The sequence below is a fragment of the Strix aluco genome, chromosome 23 (assembly GCF_031877795.1).
Source record: "Strix aluco isolate bStrAlu1 chromosome 23, bStrAlu1.hap1, whole genome shotgun sequence".
NCBI lineage: Eukaryota > Metazoa > Chordata > Aves > Strigiformes > Strigidae > Strix > Strix aluco.
In genome coordinates, this window is record NC_133953.1 from 3,580,222 (window position 1) to 3,603,714 (window position 23,493).

The following is a 23,493-nucleotide window of genomic DNA, read 5'->3' on the forward strand; positions in this document are numbered from 1 at the left end:
TGTGCTACAATTAATTCTTTTATCTTGTTAATTACATGTAGCTTCTTGTTGGTTTTGCCTTTTTTTTTTTTTTTTCCCCCTGTTGTTTTTGTTGTCTTTTTTTTTTTACTATAACATACGGACCTCAGGCTGGGTTTAAATTTTAAAACATTTATCAAGGAGACTAGATGGAAATAATTGAAACAATTAAAATTATTACTGTAAGAAGAAAGGTGTAAAGAAGTTTTACTAGTGCCTTGAGTCAGACAGTCTATTCGTTGGACGCAGTTTTGTTCTCCAATATTGTGCGGAGGTGTTGTTGCTGATAAAACAGCTGCCGTATTCAATTTCCAGAGACCAGATAAATCAGTTTTGGTTTGGGTTTTTTTTTTTTGTTTTCTGTTTTTTCTTCTTTGTTTAGTGATTTTTAAAGAGGTTGGTCTTCATATAGGATGAGGTTTTCAAAGGTGAATTGTTGTTCTGGATGCTCTGTTGGAACTGGAGGGGAAATTACTGTCCAAATCACCCAGACAACATCGCACATTTCAGCAGAGCCTTGTCATTATGGTAACATCCTTTGGAAGGAGGGAAGTAGTGATTGAAAGTAGAGCAGAGGGAAAGTGAACTACAGCTTAATATTTGACCAGGGCTGTGGAGCTTAGGCTTTTAGTCCTGCTTTGTGAAATTACTGCCTCTTGGTGAAATGACCTTCTCTTTTTGTGGCTGGTTCTGCGGCGTGAGCTCCAGCACGGGCCGTGGTGTTTGGCCTCGCTGCACCAGGTCTGCTGGCCGCAGGCACCCTCGCTCTCCCTTGTGCAAGCGAAGAAGGCGGACTCTCTTGTTATGCTTTGACAAATTTTACCTTTCAGTCCAGTCAGCCTTCCAGATTCCCAGTAGCTGATGCAAACCTTTTTGTAGAGCCCCGATCATTCCCTGGATTTATGGTTTGTATTTTCAGTGGCATGTGGTAGCAGGACAAACAAATCAGGTTTTTGCAAGGATGCCAAAGCAATTTCTCCTCATTCTAGTTAGCATGAGAAAAGGAGGATTTAGACGAAGCAATAACTGTACCTCCCTGCATTTTGCTGCCTGTGCTAACTTACCTGTCTGGGTCTTCTTTATGCGTTGTACAGAGTCCATCCTGTGCTTGATTCCCAGCTGTTGAGTAAATCATTCCTTAAGATACAGCCCAGGCCCTCTGATGTGAGAGCAAACCTCTCTCTTTTCCTCTGCCCTCACGCTGTCTTGTCCTATTTGTCTTTCAGACTTTCTACCCCCTGTTTTCCAAGAGCTGTGCTTTTCAGGTCCCAACATTAGCACTTGACCTGTTTGCTCCTTGAGGATTTGTCACTCTTCAAACCTTAGGCTCCCTGCAGAGAAGTTGAAGTAAATTCCTCTCACTAAGGCTGTGGGCAATGTATTTTCCTAAAGTGCTCTTGTTTGAAGAACAGCCTCCAAAATGTAATAGCTCCCCTTGCATGAGGAGGTAAAAGACCCATCCTTACCAGCATAGGACACACCAATGCTTTTGTGATACATCAGCTTTGTAAGAGCAACCAGAGTATATATGGATGGATACCCTAAATTGTCCCTGAGTTGGTGGAGATCACAGTTCCTCTTGAACGACTGAATAACAGCGCCTTGGGTAGATCTCCCACATTCACTTACCTACTCAAAAGGCCACAATTTGTTGCTGTGATGACTTTTTTTTCTTCCAGAGAAATTGATTTTTACATGTGGCCCATTATAAACTTATTGACTCTGTCAATAGTTTATAAATAAACTGAGCCTTTCAAGAAAACCATAAAGCACTTAACATAATATTGTCCACTTGAGTAAATAAATAAATGTGTTCTTAGAGGAGCTTAGGAATGATTAACAGACTAGGCAACTCAGCCCTGAGGGCAACAGGATCCAGAGAGGCAAAGGCCAGTATTTTCTCCACTGCCACATCTAACAGAGGAGGTCTGATGATCTCAGGGGAGAAATCAGTCACTGGTGCCAGACTGTGAAGAACTGACCATTGCAGGGGCCAAATGTCCCAGTCGGGTGACCAGCACGCAGCCATGCACAAGGCCGGTAGTGATTCTCGGGTCGTGGTCCCTGGCGTGCCTCTCTTATGGAGGAGGATGGGAGGTACCACCCTGGGAAAGTCATTCACTGTAATCTGTGTTTTGTGTCCTTTGTTGATTTGCACATTTTTCTTCTTTCTTGTACTCTTGGTGCTGTTAACAACCACCATCAATACGAGAGCACTGTAGGGGACCTCAGTGACACAGGAGCCTAAAGTCTTTTCAAGCTTCTTGTGAGGAATCCATGTTTTAGCCATTTGTTTGGGTGTCCCTGGAGGAAGAGTAGTCCTTCTGCTCCCCTCTCTGTCAGCAAGTCTTGCTCTGGACTCAGCATGTGGTTCGTGCCCAAACTGTGAAAACCTGGAGTAACTGCAGAGCAGTTGCACCAGATCTGTTCAGTGTCAATAGGACCAGGATGGTATCTTCTGCCCCTTTGGACTAAGCTTAGCAGTCCTGCCACCCATGGCCTGGGGAGAGACTCCCTGAAAAGAGTCTTGTTTGCCATAAGAACCAAGAGCTGAGATACTTTATCTCCTCCAGTTAACCCTAAAATGGTGAATAATGATGCACCAGTGATGTCAGCAGTGAAGTCACTAGAACTGTGCTGACTTTGCACTAGCTGAAGGTTTGGCTCTTGATTAAAAGCTGCCAGGCAATCTCAGTATGGGAACTGAAAGTCTGTGTTTGGAGGGTGACAGCTTTTCTAAGCACCAGATACTCTTAAAATGGAAGTTTTGCCAAAGTGAGGGCTTAATAGAGAAATGGAAGCCTTGGCTGAGTATTCTCCTTCTCATTCCACGTGAAAATAGAGAAGGAGCAGTACAGTGTGTTCTGGACCCACAGCCAGCCTGTGCCTGGTGTAAATCAGCCTTCGCTGCCCTCAGAGGGCTGGATCCTTGGCTGGGACCGAGGGGAATGAGGTCAGTGCAGCCTGCTGAGCTTACAGCACCAGGAGTTTCTCCTGCTGAGCACTGGGCAATGACAGCGTCAGAGGGTGTTTTGGAGGCTGCTCATCAGCAGATCCAAAAATCCAGTAAAGTTCCCGCAGTAATTAAGAGGAAGATAACCACGTGTGTGTGTGAGCAAGACACAGAGGGGGGGACATCTTACTGTCGGTGTAGGTTGAATAGAGCAAATCCTGTTCCTTCCAGGGGCTTGGGATGGGCTGAGGTTGAGCAGAGTGTGTGGGAAGTTCTTGGAGTCACTGAAAATGAAACAGGGCCGTCTTTATACTTGTCTTCAGTGTGCAGGTAGTAGTTGCTGTCTCCCCGCTTCCCGGGTGATCTAGGTTATTAAAAATGTGATAAGAATCGAGCCAGGAAGCGAGGTTCTGCGCACACAAATGGGATGTAGAACAATATCACCAGCTAAATCGATAAAGCTGGAAGGAGCTCAATAGCTGATGCAGGGCACTGAATAGCAAACTGGCCGCCTCGCTGCTGCAGAGTGAGCAATTACCAGGAGCCACTCGCTGAAGTGAGACCACAGCGTGGCAGTGCCGGGGAGTCTCGAGGGTTCGCAGCTCCACGCTTTAAAAACCATTTGCTTATCAGGCAGACTGCTATGACACTAATAGTCCCCTGCTTGTCTGGCCCTTTCCACGCAGAAGTCTCCAGCCTCTTCCCGGACTGGGGAGGGAGGGTGTGATCGGTGGCAGAGGGGCCAGTAGCGAGGGAAGACCTGGTCATCATTTGTGGAGTCTACTTTAGTCTGGGAGTGGATCACTTAGTGCAGATTTGGGAGGATACTTCATTAATTATATGCTTAAATGCAAATGCTGGCGTTGATGTTTTGCATTGTAAGGCATGTTGTTCAGCCACGTCTCTCCTGGGCTGAATCGCACTATCAGGTTTTTAATCACTTGCAATTGTTTGCGCTGTGCCTCAGTTTCCTTCTCTGTCTTGTGGGCACAATAACGTCCTGGCAGGAGTCCCCACGGGGTGAGGCAGCAGTGGTTTTGTACCTTCACCCGGCACTGTGCTGTGACGATGTGAGGAGCAGCGTGATGGGTTACAGAGCCAGAGTGAAACGGGCAGGGCAGGAGGGGGATTTCCATCAGAAACCCACCGGCGTGTCATGGGAGCCCCGTCACCGGTGCAGGCTGAGGTGGGAGATGACTTGTGGGTGCTGAGTCCCGGTTGGGATCATCTGGCACACACAATCCAAACGTGCCAGTCGAGAGACTTGCACTGAGTAATACGCTTGTACCTTATGGGTTTATGTTTCTAATGGAATGGAGACTATAGCCTGTAAATCTCCTGATCGTAACTCAGAGCTAGCGACGCCAGAAAATCCAAGCTCATGGCTTTAAAAATCATGAATTACAGAGCTTGGCTGTGTGGCTTTTATTAGCCAGGTTCCTCCAATGATCTAAATGTTCGGGTCACTCCTTAGGTTTTGTCTGCTGCTGTAAAGTGAGAATGCAGGTCGAGTGCCGCAGGAAGCACAGAAACCCAAGAGTGACTTCATCCTCTAATAACTCCTCCAGTGCTGTCTCCCAGGGAACCCCTTTGTATTCAATTAGCTAATGTGTGCCTAGCACTTTGAAAATATAGAGTGCCATAGAATTGCTAAGTGTTGTTATTTAACAGCACATATTTAGTGGTTGCAGCCCTGTAGTAGAAGTCAGAAAATCTACACTGTAATTGCCTGGTGCTGCTGCAGAATTTGCTGTGATTTGAGCAAAGCCTGGGGATTTTTCTTCTGTAAAAGTTCATTAATATTGGCTGCAGACCCTCAGGGCCCACTTTTTTCTGAGACCTCATGAAACAGAATATTGACTTCTGGTGAGTGCTTTAAAAGCCAGACCAAAAAAGGGGGAAGAATTCAGGCAGCCAGGGTTGGTGTACCTGAAATTAGCCTTGACATGAATTTTTTTTGATGGTCTTCTCTGTGCCTCAGGTTGCACCGGTTGGCATAAAGGAGCTGGACTGAGGCAGAGGGCAAAGTGCTGCTCAACTACTGCAATTGTTCCAGTGTAAGGAGGGGAAAAAAATCATTGGCAGTGGAATAGGGAGTAATGAGGGAGCTGCTGTTTGCACCCATCTCTTTGATTCACACCCTTTTGTGTTCATCAGGTACCCTGATCTTGCCTGAAAGCATGTGGTTACAAAGCTGTATTTGCTCAGGCGGAGGAGGCTAGGACAAGGTGCACCAGGGCTTGGAGTCCCCCTTTAAACAGAATCTGCTGACAGGTGTGAGTTATTTTCCTAATGGCTCCTTGCTCTTATTGCATTGGAAAACCTGCGAAAGCACGAGCCAGCACTGCAGATAACAAAGAGTAACCACAGGAGGGGAGGAAAGGCAGCTGTGAAACTATTCTGTGTAAGCACTAGGCCCACCAGCTTTGTCCAGCAGTCGAGGCAAGGTCAGGTATGTATGTATACCATAGTTGTGCTCGGACTGGTTAAAATTTTCCCTAGCTTAGGCAAAAGTCAGCTTCAGTGCGTCTCAATGAGAAATCCTTGGATCTGACACCAAATCCCTGTGCACCCGCTACAGAGCCATTCACGTGTCTGAGCCTTGCTTCTCAGATGTGAACAGTATTTCTCTACCTCAATCCGATCTTTGGAAAGGTAAATGTGTTAACGCTTGCATGCAAATGCACGGGGAGAGGAGCCATCTGAGATCATCTCCAAGAGCAGGGCTCCCACCCCTTCTCCTGCCTGCGCTCGCCTCTTGCAGCGGGAGGGCAGGGCGGGAGGTAGGAGCAGGACTGAAGGATGGGGCGTCATGCTCTGGAAATCAGCTGAGTGGTGCAGGCCTTGAATGGCAAATGAGTTTGTGTTTGCAAAGTGTGCGTTTGGAAATGTCAAGCGTGGTGAATGACCGTGTAGGAAAGGAAAAAAACAAATAGGGACCGAAGCTGAGGAGGCAGCTACTGGAGTGTCCGGATGCTCTCACCCCTTTGCCCTCCGTAGTAAGCCTGACCTTACCAAATCTCTCTTATCCCATTGCAAATGAAGTGTGTTCCCCGAGGATGGTTTATCTCCATCTCATTGCATAGGCAGCTCATGGCTCATTTGCTTGTTTCTGACCTGGGTCCACAGAATGCTCTTGTGCATGTCTGATGGAAAAAACATTTAAAGGCAGAGGGTTGGAGCTGGGGTGGAGGGAAGGGGCAGGGAAAGGGTCACGTACAGCCCATGCGATCCCCGTGTGCTACAGAGGCGGCTGCTTTATGAGCATGACAACAGAAATGGGCTTTTCTGCAGCCGGAGGCTTGCCTAGAAAAAGACCAAAGCTTGCAATGACCAGCCACCACTAACGGGAGCTGGGAAAAAGCTGCTGTTAACATTTGAACGTTCAGGTCCCTCCCGAAAGCTGCGCAGGGAGCCGAGCCGGGGGCTGGGACTGGCCCCGTCGTTCAGCCAGCCTGAGCAGACTTGGACCTGCGGGTTCAGCCTTGCGACTGCTGCGTGACCAGGGCGAATCGCACCTCTGCCTCAGTTTCCCCCATGTGAAGTGAGACCAGTGGGGCTCATTCCCTCACCCAGTAATTGCTAATTTAAGGAGTAGAGTGTAAGGAGTAGAGTAACAAACCTGCCAGGGCCTGAGCAACCTCAAAAGCTTAGAAATGTTTTCAGGGGAGAAAAGGCATAATAAATAAAGGCACTAATTTCAGCTGCCTTGAGATTGGGGCGATCTGGCCTGAGACCGAAGCCTGGGACTGTGTGGGTGTTTTGGTATCTCACATCTCATTTTCCTTCTGTGTATAACGAAGCCAAGAGGGCAGTCGGGCAGCTGCTCATGTTGTGCCCCACACAAATTTCCTCCCAGCTCTGGCTGGGGGGAGGTAGTATTTTGCAGGGGCTCAACATATCTCCTGCTGCTCTGCTTGCATCCAGGATCTCCTTGGGCCCAGGTCCTCATTAGCCATCTGCCCTCGTTGCACAGGTTGACAAGATGCCGTGGGTAAATGGATAACCTGTCAGGAAGGCAGGAGGATAATATCATTCAGATGAATCAATAGTTCACAGGCAATTTCATGTTACCTAACATTAATGCGGTTGTGTCCAAAATGCATTTAATCCTGTGTCTGATCACATTCTCGTGGGAGTTTGCTGTGCTGGAATAGTCTTGTAACTCCATGTTTCGGAGATTTACAGACATTGTTCCTACGTGCACGCATACGCAGGAAAGATAAAAAATGACTTGACTTGCTGAAATCTCATAGCCCACGGAGCCAAAAGACATTCATATTGGTGATGGAAGAGAATGGGTATCCAGCAGTTTCTGAAACTATTACTCCCACCTTCTCACTCCATTTTAGCAATTAGCAAAAGAGAAATTAGTGAGGAAGGCACCATTATTTCCTGCTAATAGGACAAGGAGGGCTGGACTCTTCTCCAGGAAACTGGCTTTGTCGTGTAACTGCTTCCATTGACCTGAGTAGCAAAATAGAGCTCTCCCTTTTTTTCTTTTTTTTTTTTTTTTTTTTTTAATACATCTTACCACTTTGCTCTTCAGAAATGCAAGAGGATGGGCCCTACTCCAAAGCCCACAGTCAAAACACCTTCGCACCCTCCACAGGGCATTAGGATAGCCCATGAGTGGCGTCTCCTGGTACCTGATGGCAGAAAGGACCGGTGCAGGACTGCCCCGTGGGGAGGAACTGATTTAATTTAACAGTTTAAACTCGGTGTCACTGAATTGCATATGGTGGTGGTAGAGCAGCTTCACTCAGCAGATGATGTTTGCGGCCCAGGCTGCGGTCCAGTTCAGTGTGCTTTCAGGGGAAATTAAGAAGAGTAAAGAAAGGACGTTAGTTTCTCTCCAGACATGCGTCTCCACAGTCCTGGCCTGGGCATCCCTCCTGCCCCGGGTTTGGATGGACAACCACTGCCCGTGTGCTCGCACCGTCAGGGCTCTTGGCCGTAGCGATACCCGGGCACAGCAGTGTTTTCATGGTGAAGACAGCAGGGATCTTTTCCGGGAGTGCCTTGGAGAGAGCGTTGCTTGGGGAGTATAAATCTGCTAAGGAGCTCTGTGGTCTGAACCTCCCACAACAGACCTGACCTTCTCTGGCCAGTTATAGCAGGTTACTGGCTTCATCTGAAAACTATCATCCAGCTCCCTGCCTGTGCTGTAACCTCTGTGTTACAGTGAACCTCATGTCAGAAGAGTTGGTTTATAAGCTGCGAAGAATAACACCACACTCAGGCACGATGGGCAGGGACCATGACTCAGAAATTAATAGTTCCCAGAACCTGCTTTGGAGGGGTTTTGGTCTTTTTGTGGAAGTTGGCCAATAAAGTACTGGACTTGGCTGACAACTTCATTAACAGCATGAGATGGGCAGCACACTGAGTCAAACCATGGTTAGCACCCAGGCTCTTCCTTACCAGCCGGTGGGTGGGTTTCAGCCCCAGCTTGGAGGTAGTAGGTTTCACATGCAGGTTCTCGTAGCTGTGTGGTCCCATCTTTCCTTCAAGGGTATTGAGTGGTTTTGAAGCTTTTGGTGCGTGTTTTCTTCCCTAATCCTGTTTTCTGTTCTGTGCTGCTTCAGGAGTTTTCCCTGCAGCGCTTGGACAGCCTGCTGGACGACCGAGTCAACATCCTGGGATTTTCCATTTTCAACCAGTCTCATGCTTTCTTCCAAGAGTTTGTCCAGAGCCTCAACCAGTCCTGGCAGGAGAACTGCGATCACGCTCCTTTTACTGGGCCAGCAGTAAGTAAAATCCATTCCCAATGCCCACAGCCTCCCTGAGCCAGAAGGTGCTACAGACCACCAGAAAAACCTTGTGAAAAGAGCTGCAGGCTGGTTCTGAGTAGACACTGGCAATGCAGTGTGAACATCATGCAGAGGTAGAAACTCTGGTCTCAAATGTATGGGTACGTGGTGTTGACTGATTATTTAATCCAGGTAACCCCTGAGCACATCACCAGGCTGCTGTTGTACTGCTGTTGCTTGGATTGGCTTTCATGGCTGTTGGTCTTGGGGAGATGATGGTCCAGGAATGGGAAGGATGAACCAGCCAGAGCAGCTTAGTTGAGTTAAGTAGGTAGGAGAGGACTTGGGGTGTCAAGCTGTGACTTACAGGGGAGCTTCCTGATCTGGAGAATACTAAAGCAATCCTGAAAGCCTGCAGTGACCCAAAGGAACCCTGGGTGGGGGGCATGTGGGTGTAGAGCTTTAGAGGGCTTGTCTGTGCTTGAATGGCTGTACAGCTTTAAATTCAAGCCTAATCTTAATTTGAATTATATTTCTATGTGAGTGCAGGGGATGATGCAGCCCTGATTCAGTGTTTCCCTGGTGAAATTTGTCCCTGTGTATTTTACCTCTAGGAAAATGGCTTGTGGAAGAGGGAGTCTGGATGCAAATAGCACAGAAAGGGCTGGGCTTAGGCAGATGCCAAGGGGCTGTGTTAATTGCATGATCTAACATCTCCCTGATGAGTGTGCAGATCAGCACCGAAACCTTCCCTAGGGACTTTTCATAACTGGGAAGGTTTGCAAAGCAAATCTGCCAAATTGGGGATGCAGGGGGCCGTGGCTGGAGCTGGGGGAGGGGAGAGAGAGCAAATGCCATCAGTGGAACCCTTTGCATCTTTTTTAATGCACTCAGAGTCCCCTTGACAAGCTGAGGCAGCTGTGTACTGCTGAAAACCTCCTTATTATCACTACAAAGTGATTTTAAGCAGGCGAAATAAGGAGCTTTCTGCCCTTTGTCTCCACATGCTATTGGCTTGCCATGGAGCCCAGGCCATGGTTAGTATGTGCCTGGGACCATCCTGCTCTCCCTCCTCCCAGCCCTCTGGGGTGGGGGTGGCTGCAGTGAGCTTGCTGTCTGCTCTGATAAATCTCTATAGGATTGCTCCCAGGAAGCTTCCCATTTGGATGACAGTTGCAGGGACTGTTTGGAGGCATTAAAAATAAATTTCCTTCTAATAGTACAAACAGAAGACAGTAGGAACAGGAGCGTAGCAGGTGTGATGGGGAAATAACTGATCTCATTGCACCTTCTTACCCTGTGTTGCCTTGAACAACCAGCAAAATCTGTAGGTGGAAGGATGCAGGATTACGCCCCATTGCAGCACTTCTTTTGGAAAGAGTGAAGGAGTTCGGAGCTGAACGGAGCTGTTTGATTTGGAAGCCTGAGTCTATATCACCCATCAGTGTAATATTCAGCTGTAATCAGCTGGATGCTGACTTAATTCATAAAGCGTAATCAGCCATATAAGCAGGCTTCCTCCTGGGCCAGGGAGGACACGTCTGGAGGAAGGGGGCTTGGCCATGCTGCATCGCCCTGATCTAAACTGCTCCAGCATTAGGGGACCTTCCAGGGGGCTGCAGTGGCTTCCCAAGCACCCGCCGTGTGCTGGTAGCTGCCCCTGTGCTAGGTGGTGGTCAGCTGCTCAGGACAGACGGTTGTTCTCGATGTATGAATGGGGGAATCTACAGCACAATTGTAAAAGGGGTTTGGTCCTCCCAAACCCTAGTGTAGAGTCTTAAACCAAAAAAGATGATTTCTCTCTGATGATGCTCAGGTTCACTCTGTAGCAGGGCTCCCATCACCGATACGCCATGTCCCAGGTGATGAGAAAAGTGCCTTGCCCTGGGTGGTTGAGGTACAGAGCAGAGATGAAGTGAAATATTCCCAGGGAGGGCATGTTTTTCCTCTCCTGTGTCTGTAAGGGAAATCCAGTGCCATTTTGCTGTGCATTGTCTCTGCCACGGGAAATCTGGCAGGAAATCTCTGTCCCAGAGAGCATCTCTCTGTGTAAGAACTTCCCCTTCTAGTCCTGGGAAGCAGATATTTTGTGGGATAGCTCATACTAAAAAGAGAAAAAGCAGCTCAACAGCTGGAAGTGACAGGAGGGAGGTTTCCTGTGAGCTGCAAAATCCCAGGGCTTTCTTGCTAGAGCTGAGAAAGCATCTGAGGAAGGAGGAGGGAGCTGCTTACTCTAATGCCATTCTCATTAATCACATTGCAAAGAAAGGAAATCAGAGAAAATCATTCAAATTACAGATGGCTAGATTAGGTAATTAGAATTTAGGCTAAAACAGATGTTTGTAATTAAGTGTTTATGTCATTGAATAAAATCCAGATTGTAAAGTCTATTTCACAGGATTTTAATGGTTTTAATTCTCTGTGTTATGTTTGGGGGCAAAGATACAGATGATAATGTTTTAGGAAGAAAAGAAAAAAAAACCACATGGCATAACCCAGAGTAGCCAAACCTGTTCATATTTCCCTGGATATCAGTTTATGTTTAAACACGGCCTTTACATGGGAGATTTCCATAAATGAAAAATAAAGCGGGATCTTCCATTCCGCTAACCTGCTGTTAGTTTCTAGAGAGGCAGATGTGGTGTTGGGAGGAAGGTGTGCTGCACCCAGCAAGGAGCTGCAGCGTGCCAGGGTAGAGCTCAGGCACCATCCCTGCTCCCGAGGCACAGGGCATCCGATAGCGTTGGCTGTCTTAAAGCCACTGGTGGGAATGGTCCTGCCAGCTGATGCGTGCAAGGGCTGGAGATCTGTTTCTTGACCTTTTCTAGGTGGTGAGTTGTTCCCAGGGCTTTGTGTCGCAGCTGTACCCTGCAACACCCCCTTAGTTCTGGGTACAGCCTCTCGTCGTGCAGCTGAGCAGCATGCTGAGGGGAATGGAGCAGCAAGCCTCTCTGCCCAGCCCACCATCTACTCCCTTTTCTGGAGCCTTGTTCTGACGAGGCATCCATCAAAGTGGCAATTTTTATCAGCAACTTTCACTGTCAAGAATTAAGCTTTAGGGATAGAGGGAAGTCCCCTGAGACCCATGAACCTGCGAGTAGAGGACCACCGCTGAGCTTACCAAGTCTTTCACGTGCAGCCTGTCACAGAGCTCTTACATTACAGAGGCAGTACAAAAACAACAGGGATCTGCACAAATCAGACGATGCACGCAAGGAGGAGAATCAATTTGTTAACAGGCAAATTGGCTTTTTGTGACAGAGTGACAAAACTGTGGTTTAAAATGAGAGCATAAAAGTAGTGAGAGATTTTATAGGCAACGTGAAGAAAGTTGAGGTGATGTACACAAGAGCAGTGACAGATCCCCTGGACTGCATCTTCCTAGAGGAAGTTAAAAGGGTGCTGCCTCCAGCTCTCTCCACTCCTCTGCTGAAGGTTATGGCCCCAAGGCACAAGGGACCCTGTGGCTGCTCTGCATCTCTTCCAGCACAAAGTCAAGCAGCTTCACTTACCGCACGGCTAACTTAGGTGAGCCTGCAGGGAAGTGGATTGGATGTGCTGAAATGACCCAGTCCTCATCTGAATTTTCTGGGCTGCAGGGGATAGCTGGAAGCAACGAGCTTGTGTTAACCTTGTTTAACCCCAGTTAACCTTGAGAGAAGACTCTTGCCCACCTACAAAAGCCAGAGAGACCAAAGAACCCAGAAGAGCTGCCGCACTCTAATGCGGTGTAATTGTAAATGGTTTCCTCCACACAGCCTGCATCCCAAATTACCTTGCTGTGTTGAATATCATGTATTTTCTGTGAGTTACCAAGTGAATAGTGGCAGAGGGTGCAGGGCAACAGAGAAAACGTTGCCTTGGGTGAGGCAAACGGGAGAGCGGCAGCGCTGCTGGCAGGGTTGTGGGTGGCGGTGGAGCAGGGCTCCATATCTTACCTGGAGTGTCTTAGAGGATTTTCATACCAGAGAAGAGAGAAGGGAAGAGTGAAGGCCGTGAACCTCCCTAGGTCTGAGTCCTGGTGGCTGTTCAAGAGATACTGAAGAGGGAATCGAGGTGGGTGTTCAAAGGAGGTGCACGGGTCCGTTTACTTGCGCCTTGCTGTGTTGCCAGACTCCCATGCCATCCAGGTGCCATGCTCCAGGGCCCACAAAATTGAGAGGCTGGCAAAGGAGCCTGATTTCGAGCCCAGTGGGGCAGGGAATGGCTGGCATAAATGATAAGCAGCATCAGGAATGGAAATGTGGTGCTTCTGAGGAAAGCTGTGATTTTTCTTCAAAAAAAGGAAAGAGGTGTGTTGAGGGCATGGGAGGGATTCCCATTCCTACCGAGAGGACTTGATCCTGTGTATCACAACCCCCTCCCCAGTCCCTAAATTGCTTGAAATCATAAGGGGGCTGCCAGAAATCCTAACAAATTATTTGAGGCTAAGGAGTAAAATATTCCAATCAATAATGTCAAATGCTTCACTAAGATCTACAAGTCTCTTGCTCACCAGCTAATAAGAGATCATTAACTGCTCGGGGAGAATGGAAACGAAAACCCAACAGCAGACAATTAAAAATACTGGGCCAGTATTCTGCTTTGGTACAAGATGGTGAAACTTTGGGGTCACAGGGGCTGCGCTTTCTCTCATAACAGTTTTGTTAGGCTAATGGGTATTAATATGGCTCCTGATTCAGGAAAGCAATTGCTAATTGTGTGTGGTATCCTGTGACCTGAATGGAATTCGGTCCACAGTTAAAATTGAGTATATGCCAAAGAGCCCCACGGAACAGGGGCTGAGGACAGGGCAGGCTGGAGAGGTCCTACGAGGAGAAGAACTTGTATTGAAGGTAAAAAAGAAAGGTAGGGAGAAGGATATATCAGCTCCTTTAAGAAGCTCTGGAAAATGCTTCCCAGGAGGGGATTGTTAAGGTCAGATGTGAATACTGAGCAAAAAACCTTAGCAGACTTACCCCCGAACAGAAGGGAAGGAGTGCAGGAGGGAGGCTTGCTGCCATTGCACAGGGACCTGTGGTATCTCACAGCTGAGACAGGATAGGAAACAGGGTGTTCGATTTCTTGGTCCCAGTCTGCCATCAATTCCTTGTGTGTCCTCAGGCTGCTCAGCTCCTCTGGTGTTACAGTTTACCTCCTGCAAAATAGCTGTACTAAAACTTTATAGCTCTGGAGCCAGGCAATCCTTATTATTAGCAGAAAGCTCTCAACATGTGTGACCAAAGGTGCTGCCCGTTGCATGGGAGACAGGTCAGATACAAGACTGACAGATGCCAGTCAAGCCGCTCAGTGGTCACTGGAGAGCCCCCGGATGCTGTTTGTGTAAAACAGATTAAACTGGTACATGCAGGAGGAATGTGACAGAGCAAATGTGAGTCTGTACCAGGGCTGGAAAAGGGAGAGGTGGTTACTGGTGCCATTAGAGCCACTGTTTGGGGTTTTGCTAGCATTAGGCTGGAATCATACCTTTTAATTTAGGTGGGCTTGGACATTTTAAGGTTTTGTGCTGCTTGTTAACTGCCTAATCCTGGGCCATTGTGGTCAACGAGGTCTTACCACTGATCCGAGTAAGGTCGAGCAGGGTTAAATCTGGCTCACTCTGTTCAAATTAGTAATGCAGTTGAAGCCAAAGGTTCGTTGGGATGATTGAACCGGGCGAGACTCTCTGTAGGGCCACTGGCAGAAGTGAAAAAAACTAATCAGGCTTTGGGAGAAATAGAGGATGCAGATACCCCTGAAGTGCTGTAAGTCACAAACAGGGTAAGGGGGGGAGAGGAGCCCCAGGCTAGAGACCAAACCCGTTGCCAGGAGCTGGGATGGTAAGAGGATGCTCTCGGAAGTAGCCATGAGGATTTATATGAGGATATAGTCATGAGGATATATGTATATATGAGGATGTAGCCTTGATAGTAATGAGCTGCAACAGCTCAATTCCAGCAGAGTCAGGAGGTGACAATAATTAAAAGTGAAATCTTAGTCACAACAGTGAACATGAGAGAGCAAATGGCTGATTATTAACTAGATCAAAAACATTGAAACGGTTGAGCCTGGGCAAAAATCACGGTTTGTGAGGCCTGATGGACAAAGAAATCTGATTAAAGGCAAACAAAGCAAAGATGAAAAGAGAGGTGATGAGCTCTGTGATTCTGGACATTGCTTCAGCAATGCCATTACAGAGCAGGTAACAGCCAGCAGGAAACTGGAGGCTGTAGCAAGGGACTAGATGGTCTCTACGGGTCTGAAAGCCAGGACTCATTTGCTTGAGAAGCAGATCTAGCAAAACCTCATTTCTTGTGGATCTGCCTTTCAAAGCAGTTGTCAAAGGAGGACTCTCCGGTGACTAATGAAGGCTGAAGCAGCACAGTCATCTTTCTTTCTGTGGGCGCTGGAACAGGATCTTTATTCTCCCCAGCTGCCTGTTTTAAGAACTTCACAAACCTGATGCTCTCAGGAGTGTTCCCCCTGGCCAACAGATTGATCAGAGGTCACCAAAGCACCAAAAACCCCACACCTTGATTAGAAAGGGTTAGTTACTTTAGGAAACTGAGATAGAAAAAAATGGGAAGGGACAAATAGAGATAGAAAGATGATAGTGATGGAAGAAACCCTGAGGAACAAGCAAGCACAGACATAAAGGGTAAGGAAGCAAGCAAGAAGAGAAGGAGAAATGTAACAGACTGGGAGTGGGACTGGGGCTGGCAATGGGATTACACTTGTCCCAGTGATGCCTACACAGTCACAGCAGTTCAGGGGCACCATTGCTTTGTCTCCCTGTCCTCGGATGGGTGCAGGGTGTTGCTGGAGCAGAATGGTAGGCAAGCAGTGCTTGCTGTCTGCACGGAGGAGGCCGAGGATTTGGTGCCTTTCTGTCTTCCGCTGAGGTTCTGGATAGAGCTGTCTCCTGCTTGCTGCAAGGTCCTGAAGGTGCAGCAGAAGGCTCGATTCTCATCTCCCCTTCTCAATGTTTTTCTTCCTTATCCCCACAGCTGTCTTCCGCCCTGCTGTTCGATGCTGTGTATGCTGTGGTGACTGCCGTGCAGGAGCTGAACCGGAGCCAGGAGATCGGAGTGAAGCCCCTGTCCTGTGGGTCTGCCCAGATCTGGCAGCACGGCACCAGCCTGATGAACTACCTGAGAATGGTGAGAAGGGACTGAAGTTTGCTGGAGTGGTAGGAGCTAGTGCTCGTCACAGCCAGAAGCAAGCGATGTGTATGTACATGCTGGTGCTGGCACAGTTCTCAAGCACAGAGTGTGGATCTGTTTGAAGGTAGCAATGGGAATGAAAAGAGAGGAGATCTGAGGGCTGGTTTGTCACTGGCCTTGGAACGACATGAAACTCCGTTTTTCAGGCTTTGCTGCAGAAAAACTGGAATTCGGTGGGGTTTTTTTAAAGTATGAATGTTTCTAAGTGATTTGAGCTCTGTTTTGAGTGAACTTGAGTTGATATAAGCTCACGCACTACAGTTGTTTAGAGCTCAGTAGCAAGATGTGAGTTTCCTTGTGAAGGGGTTTAGGCTCCACTGAACCCCAAAGAGTGGTTGCTGGAACCGATCAAGCCTAGTTCTGGCACGAGAACAGACCCTGAAATTTCAGCGTGGTGAACTGGTTGGAGTTTGTTGATGTGATTCCTCAGAGCTGAGCTTGACCACGCAGAAGGAGCGTGTTTTCTGAGCCTGGGGTGCAACTGAAGTGTCAGGAGACTTTTTTCTCCCCCAAAGGAAGGCTCAGCTGAACCTGAACCTTGTACCACTTTGGTCCATGCATGTGATCCCTGCTTTAAACCTCACCCTTAGTCAGAGACAACAAAATCCTTCAGGTTCCCTTGGCTCTGCTGCTAGGAGGCCTAGTAGCTTTCCCTGATTACTGAAGAGGTGCTCCAGCAGCAAGTGAGCAGTGGTTAATCTGCACAGTGAGGCTAGACACTCATCCTGGCTCCATTGCAACATGCTCTTGTGTTAAAACACCGGCTTAACGCTGTTGAAACAGCACGTAATGGTTTGTGGAGGAATCCCCAGCTAGTGATTTGGTGTGACACAGCAAAGAGCTCGTGCCTGCCACAGAGCAAAGAAATTTGGGAAACTAAGAAATTCATGTCAGCTGGAGCAAAGAAATTTGGGGAGCCCTGCACCTCACGTTGTTGATTCTCCTGCTCCCCTCCACATCTCTCTGCTAGCCTAGCCAGACTCCAAAAGCAATTTTCCCAGGGAGGTGGTGGAGTCCCCATCCCTGGAGGTATTTAAGAGTCGAGTTGACATAGCGCTGAGGGATATGGTGTAGTTGGGAACTGTCAATGTTAGGCTAATGGTTGGACTGGATGATCTTCAAGGTCTTTTCCAACCTAGACGATTCTGTGATTCTGTAATTAGGATTGAGACACGAGGATTGCATCGCTGTACCTGCCGGGAGGGTGGATGGCTGGTGTGTGGGGCGAGCGGCCGTCACCCCCGGCTCTGCTGCGGGTGGTGGGGTCAGCCACCTCGGTGGGCGCTGTAACTCATTCTCTCTTGGACAGGTAGAATTGGAAGGTCTCACCGGCCACATCGAATTCAACAGCAAAGGCCAGCGATCCAACTACGCCCTGAAGATCCTGCAGCACACGCGCAGTGGCTTCCGGCAGGTACGAGCAGCCACGCTGCCCTGGGGACGGTGCCCGGGGATGGTCTGTGTGTAGCCTGGCAAGGGCTTGGCTCAGGCTGCTGCTGCGGGGGCTGAGGGGGGCTGCAGACACCCCCCTTTGCAAGATTAGGTGTTCAACAAGCAACAGCACGGCGCGGATGTCACAGCAGCTCTCGCCGGGCCTGGGTTGGCAAACACACCGTGTTTCACTTCATCAAGAACGTGTCTCGAGATAATTTAGATTTGTCTTAACGTGTCAGGCCCCTGAGGTGGTGATGTTAGAGCCAATATCTGTCCTGTCACAGTAACCCCCCTATGCAGGAGATAATTCAGGGCATAAAGTGTGTGCCAGATACAAGCTCACGCTCGAGACACTTTTGTTCCGAAGCTTGTGGAGACACATGTACTCAAAATTATTTGGATGGGGAAAAATGGGAGAATTTCCCATGAAATGGGCAAAAAAGGGTACTATGAACCTCTCCCAACAGCTGCTTCTGGGAGGGAAAGCGAAGGGGGCAATCCTGTGTCAGGAGCCCCCCAGCGTGGTGTGCAGGAGGGAGCACAAGGTAATTTACCTCTCGGGTTATGGTGCACGTTCGTCTGTAATGGGTTTGTTTAGCTCAGACTCTCATTTGCTTTTTGTCTCAGTGCTTGTAGATTCCTCCCAGCGTTTGTCCTTTTTCTGCTTGTTACCCTCTTTCTGTCCAAGGGATATTTTCTGGCTTCAGCTAAGGTTAAGGATAACCGTGTGGGGCCACAGATGTCAAACTGGTAAGATTACGTGACACGAGCCCAAGGAATTAGGGTTTTACTGCTGAATCCAGACCTCATTCAGGAACAAAAAGGAAGACCCAGAAAAAGGGTTTTCATCTGTCTTATTTCCCTGCTGACAGCTCCACACCTGCCCTTTTCTCAGAGATTGCCACCTCTCCTAGGCACTGGCAGGGAACAAAAGCTGTTGTATCTTGCCCCACACCGACAGAGCATTTTGGCATTAGGAAATCTCCCCTGGTCTGGCAGCAGTGAATTTTAGCCTTGGCAAGGATGTTGCCTGCCAGTTCTTACCTGTCATATGACAGCTCAGCTTTGATGCTACCTTTAGCTGAGCGAGCGGGGGATCAGGATGGCATTTTCCCCACAGTAAGCTCTCTCATAGCACCAATGCCCTTTTAATCATTTCCCAAACCCATCATACTCTGAGCAAAAGTGACAGATCTAAGCCCATCTGCATTAATAAGAGCATGCATTCAGCTGGAGCAAAGGCAGCAAATGCTATAAACCTCGCTGTGACAGCTATGTTTTTGATGTGTTTAAATGTGGCAAGGAGTTCACATTAAACACACAGGTCCTCTTGGAGCAGTGCTTCTCCCAGAGCTCCACAGAGAGCTCTGACTGCAGCCTAATGTGCCCTGAAACAAAAGTCTCAGCTCTTCTCCTCCACAAACCCAGTTTGACAGGAGAAAACCTTTTTTTGACCTATTGCAACAGCTCGGTAAATAAGCAGCTTCGTGTTTCAGAGGTACCCGAGAAAGCTGCACTGGGACTAAGCTTTTCAAGTTTCCCATCAGAGCGCAGTGGTGAGAAATCACTTCCAGTCACTTCCAGGCTCAGTAACAAGGTGCTGGAAGGACGGGGCAGTCCCTCGGTGTGAGAGCCTGTGGTGGCTTCGAGCCCTCTCCTGTCAGAGACCCACCAGGGAGGATTTAGTCTTCATAAAACTGCTCCGTATGCCTGAGGCAGCCTTTCTGCAGCCCCCTCTCAGGGGTCTTGCCTGAGCGACAGCAATGCCTGGAGGGGTGTTAGGGCCCTTCACAGGCTGCAAGAGTTTGTAGTGATGTTCCTGGGATGGGAGGGGCATCCCGGGACAGAGCTGTGAAACCTGGGCAGTGTCCTGCCTGGTCCTGCCCTCCCCTCTGGTCACTGCAAAGGGAAGCCAAAGGCCACTCTGCTATTCAATAGATGGTTATTTTCTTCTCGCCAGCCCAGCTTCTTGTAGTAAAAATTACTAAATAAATCATTAGAAATCATTTAATTAAACCCACTGCGAGGGGACGGGGTAAGGAACAGACATCTACATCCTGGAGACAATCTTGTTCCCAGGGGTTATATTAACTGATTTGCTCAGGCTCTTGTTTGAAACCCTTCTATTCCCTCCTTAGTTTTAATCAAGCTCACCCTCTCTGACCATTTCTCTCTCTCCTTCTCTCTCTTTCTCTCTCACCCTCGCTCTCCTTCCATCTATCAAAGCCGTTGGGACTTCCAGCTCATCAGCTTTCATAGAGAATCCACCGAATTTTGAAGCTGATCCAGTCAGCAAACAAATTAGAGGCACTTAGAGTTTCTAACTTGCTGTTGCTTTTGGGCAAGGAGAGGCAGGGCTTTTTGACATCCAATTTTTAATACATTTATGTAACACACCAAACGTGTCTTTTCCTGATTTAGCTTAACTTGTGGGAATTTTTCCCCAGCCATATGAGAGCTGCTCTCTGTTCATAGGATGTGCGATAAAGCACAGACTCATTAATGTGTTGGTGATCCATAGATCTGACAAGGACTGAGTTTGTAAATGTCATCTTTTTATTTTTCCCCTTTCTTTGCCCCTTTAAAAAACATTGCAGCACACCCCTCTGGTTTCAGCGTAGTGATTTGCAGTAAACCAAGAGCTGGAGTTTGGCAGCTTAACAGGAGAAGGGAATGAAGAGGGGCTGTGATTTATACGGCCCCGGGGAAGGCAGGCGTGCAGAGGAGAGGCAGGGGAAGCTGCTGTCGGGGCTGGAGCCCTGCCACGGGCACGTTGTTCCCAGCTCTGCCGGTGACCCTGTGCTCTCGCCCAGTCCTAGGTGTGGCCGATTAGTTGCAGTTTAGCTAAAGGCTCTGCTGATGTCCTGAGACAGAGCAGTGGAAGTGATGGGGGTGTCTAATTGGTGCGTTGATGAGCTACAGATGAGTTACCAGCTGATAGCTCTGAGACCCTCCGCAATCCCTGCCACATCAAACCTTTTTAACTTAGAAGTGGCTAATCAGTCTCGACGGGACTTGTTCCTCTTTAGCTGTTACCCTCAGCAAGAGTTCAGGGACAGATCCTGCCAAGAGCTGGATGTCTTTTGCCCCCCAGGACCTGGCGAACTCGGTGCGTGCCACCATCAGGTCCTGCCTGAGCTGTGCCAGGTGTCAGTCATGTCATCTGAAGGGACGTCTGCGGAGGAAGGGGATCGCAGGGGTTGCTGCGTGGCCTCAGGGGTGGGTTGTGTGCGTGTCTCGTGGTTGTACAGGTTTTAATAGCTGGCGCTCTCTCTGTCCCGTGCTAACTTCTGTGGAGGAAGCTTTTGCCCACTTGCCTTGCTGGCATCAGTCCTGCAGTAGTGTCCTTCAGGAGTGCCAGCCCTGTGGCCGACCTGTGCAGCGTCCTCTGAGGGATTACCTTCATTTGTTTGTTTTATTCCCTTTTCCCATCCCAGACACCCCCAAATTCCCTCCCCTCTGGGCCAATGAAGGCGCCATGTATCAAGTACCTACTTAATTGTATCTCCTCCTGGCACAGCGTCTTTCCCATTAGGGCCAGCAAGGCTCTCCAAACACGCACATGATGAGAGATAATAGCATTTTGCACTCCCTCCTTTTCCTGGGGACACAGAGGAAGGGGAGGTGACGAATGCAAGCTGTAGGACAGTGCTTGCTAATCAGAGCCCAGAAGGTATCCAGCGTTGCCGTGGCGGTCCCCTGCCTGTTTTAAGACACCTCTATTCAGAGCTGACTTAAACTTAATTTTTAGTTGGGGACTGGGGGTGGTAAGTACCTGTGGTGCCTCTGAAGCTTATAGAGGGGTCTTGCTATGTCATCGCTCCCTGCCACCAGCCGCCATTCAGGCCTGCGGGGCACTGGGTTGAAGACTTCATTAAAATCATTAGCTTCAGCGGTATTTTGTCATCTCACACCACAAAGAGCTTGAAAGCCCAGGCATCGTTAACGTGTCTGAACAGAGGAGCTGAAGGACTGGAGGAGCGAGCTGGGAATGTCCCACTTGCATCAGGATTTACTACGGAGATGAGAAATCTATAAGTGTCACTGATCCAAATAACGCCTTTTGCAGAGCAGCTAATTTGAGGGACCTTGCGTGCCTGTGGGGATGGAGCAGTGTCACAAGCAACAGCACTCCCTTGCTTATTGCAGGCTCGAGGCTCTTGGGGCTGGTTTGCACTGAAACGGTGTGTTTGCTCCCTGCATGTAACACGGACATACAACACACAGACCTCCTGCCCCGAGGCGCTTGCAGGCGTTGGGCAGAGCGGGGTTGGCTCTCCATAGAGCGGAGGCAGAGGGCTGAGCACGGGGAGGCACCGGGAAGGGCAGCGAGGACGCCGCGGGGGTCTGCAGTGCGACCACACAGCCTGGGGACACAGAGGGAGCTTTCTTCATCCAGGCCACGGGGTGTTACCTGTCACCAGGTCGTATAATCCCTCTCGCAAAGGTATCGAGCTCCAGTCTGCAACCAGGTGGTTGTGTTGTCCTCACTGCTCTTCTGGGAGAGGTATGCCATCACTTTGGCTCTGCTGATCTTAGAAACCCTCTTCTAATTTTCAGCCTGTTTATTTCTGGCTGGTTTATATCTATTTATTTTTGTGCCAACGCTATCATTTTAGCTTCAAAAGCTGTTCTACCTCTTTGCTATAGACCTCCTCCACCTGGTGTATTTATACAGACCAATCATATCTGTTACTAAAAAATCCCGAGTCCTAGAAACTCTTAAGTCCTAGTCCAGAGCCTTAACAACAGGTTTGTCTTATCCATGTCTGTGTAGAGCATTTGATTGTTTTCTACCACATTTTGCAGATGAATGTTTCCTGTTTTTCAGAGGCTCTTTATATGTAGATAGAGATGATTAAAATCACCTTGACATCCATCTTGCAAGAGAGGGAGAGATCTGACAGTCCCAGACAGCTTCTGACACATTACACTTCAGAAAGAATGAACAGCATGAGGAGTCAATTAGTGGCTTTATCATACTGCAAGGGGGACAGTGGTGAGCTGAAACCAGCCGGGATGGGGTGGAAGTATCCCAGCACATGGGAGGTGTTTGGCTTTGGTGCTGTGTTAAAAGCAAGGTCAAACCCACTGCGCTGTCAGAGGAGGAGGCAGTCAATTAGTCTCAGTATGCCAGCAGGGGAGGGACAAATTTGAGAACAGTGAGGGCTGTTAAAATTAAAGTTAATCTGTCACTAATCTCTGCTTGTGAAATCTGGGAGAAAAAAAATTAGGCAATGTTTATGACTGATCACTCGCTCAGAGAGGCAATTGCTGCAGAGGGTCTGTTGTTTAGCAATCACAGCAAGAGGCAAGCACCTTTGTGCAGAGATGGGGAATAGAGCCGGGATAAATCCATCCCGCCGCACCGATGCAGACCCTGCGCAGGCCGGTTAAAGCTGCGCTTCAAGGACTCCCTGTCCATGAAGTACATGGTAAATCTCCCAATCTGGGGCTGCTCCCAGAGATGAGTCCTGCACTAGAGTGTCATCGTGATGCTTCGAGCATGATGGTAGTTAAGCTGGAACAAGCAGTCAAGAGAACAGGATGCCCAAGATCTGCTTCCAGCCTGCTCAGAGACTCCGTCACTGTGCCTCCATCTCCCCATCCGTCAGGTGAGGCCAATAACCCCCCAGTGCCTCTCCTGTTGGTGGGGGCCTCTGAGGGTTAATGCTTCCAACACATTCAGAGGTCCTTGCCATGACAGGTGCTTTTAGCAGTGTTATTAATGTTGGCGAAGGGGCTGGGCTGACAGCTCGGAGGAATAATCTCTGTTGTGTTATCTGCAGAGTAAACAAGCCCCCCCCAGGGACTCAGCTGGCTCTGCCTGTGCTGCTGCATCCCGGTGCCTCGACTCCAGCCGGGGAGGAGAGCAGACATGCACGTTTGCTTTCCCTGCCCGCCTTCCTTCTGCAGAGCCGTTGAGTGTCAGCGGTCCTGTTTGCACTTCCCCCTGCTCCTTGGGCCTAGAGATGAGGGGACTGGATGTGGGGCTCCTCACAGACAGCCACTTTTGTAATGCCTTGTCAGTCGCTTGGGCCAGATTTGCACCGACAGCCAGGAGGAGAAAGGACTTGGCCCTTTCTTCGGCGTTCGGAGCGATTCAGTCTGCTGACTGCGTAGCAGCATGGCT

General features: G+C 48.8%; 1 protein-coding gene across 1 annotated transcript in view; it reads left to right on the forward strand.

The window, feature by feature from the left end:
* Positions 1–23,493, forward strand: part of GRIK4 (glutamate ionotropic receptor kainate type subunit 4) — a 209,551-nt gene that overhangs the window by 154,127 nt on the left and 31,931 nt on the right. The window contains 3 exon segments of the mRNA XM_074848837.1: positions 8,560–8,721; positions 15,711–15,863; positions 17,236–17,340. Of these exon segments, the coding sequence (XP_074704938.1) occupies positions 8,560–8,721; positions 15,711–15,863; positions 17,236–17,340 (420 nt within the window).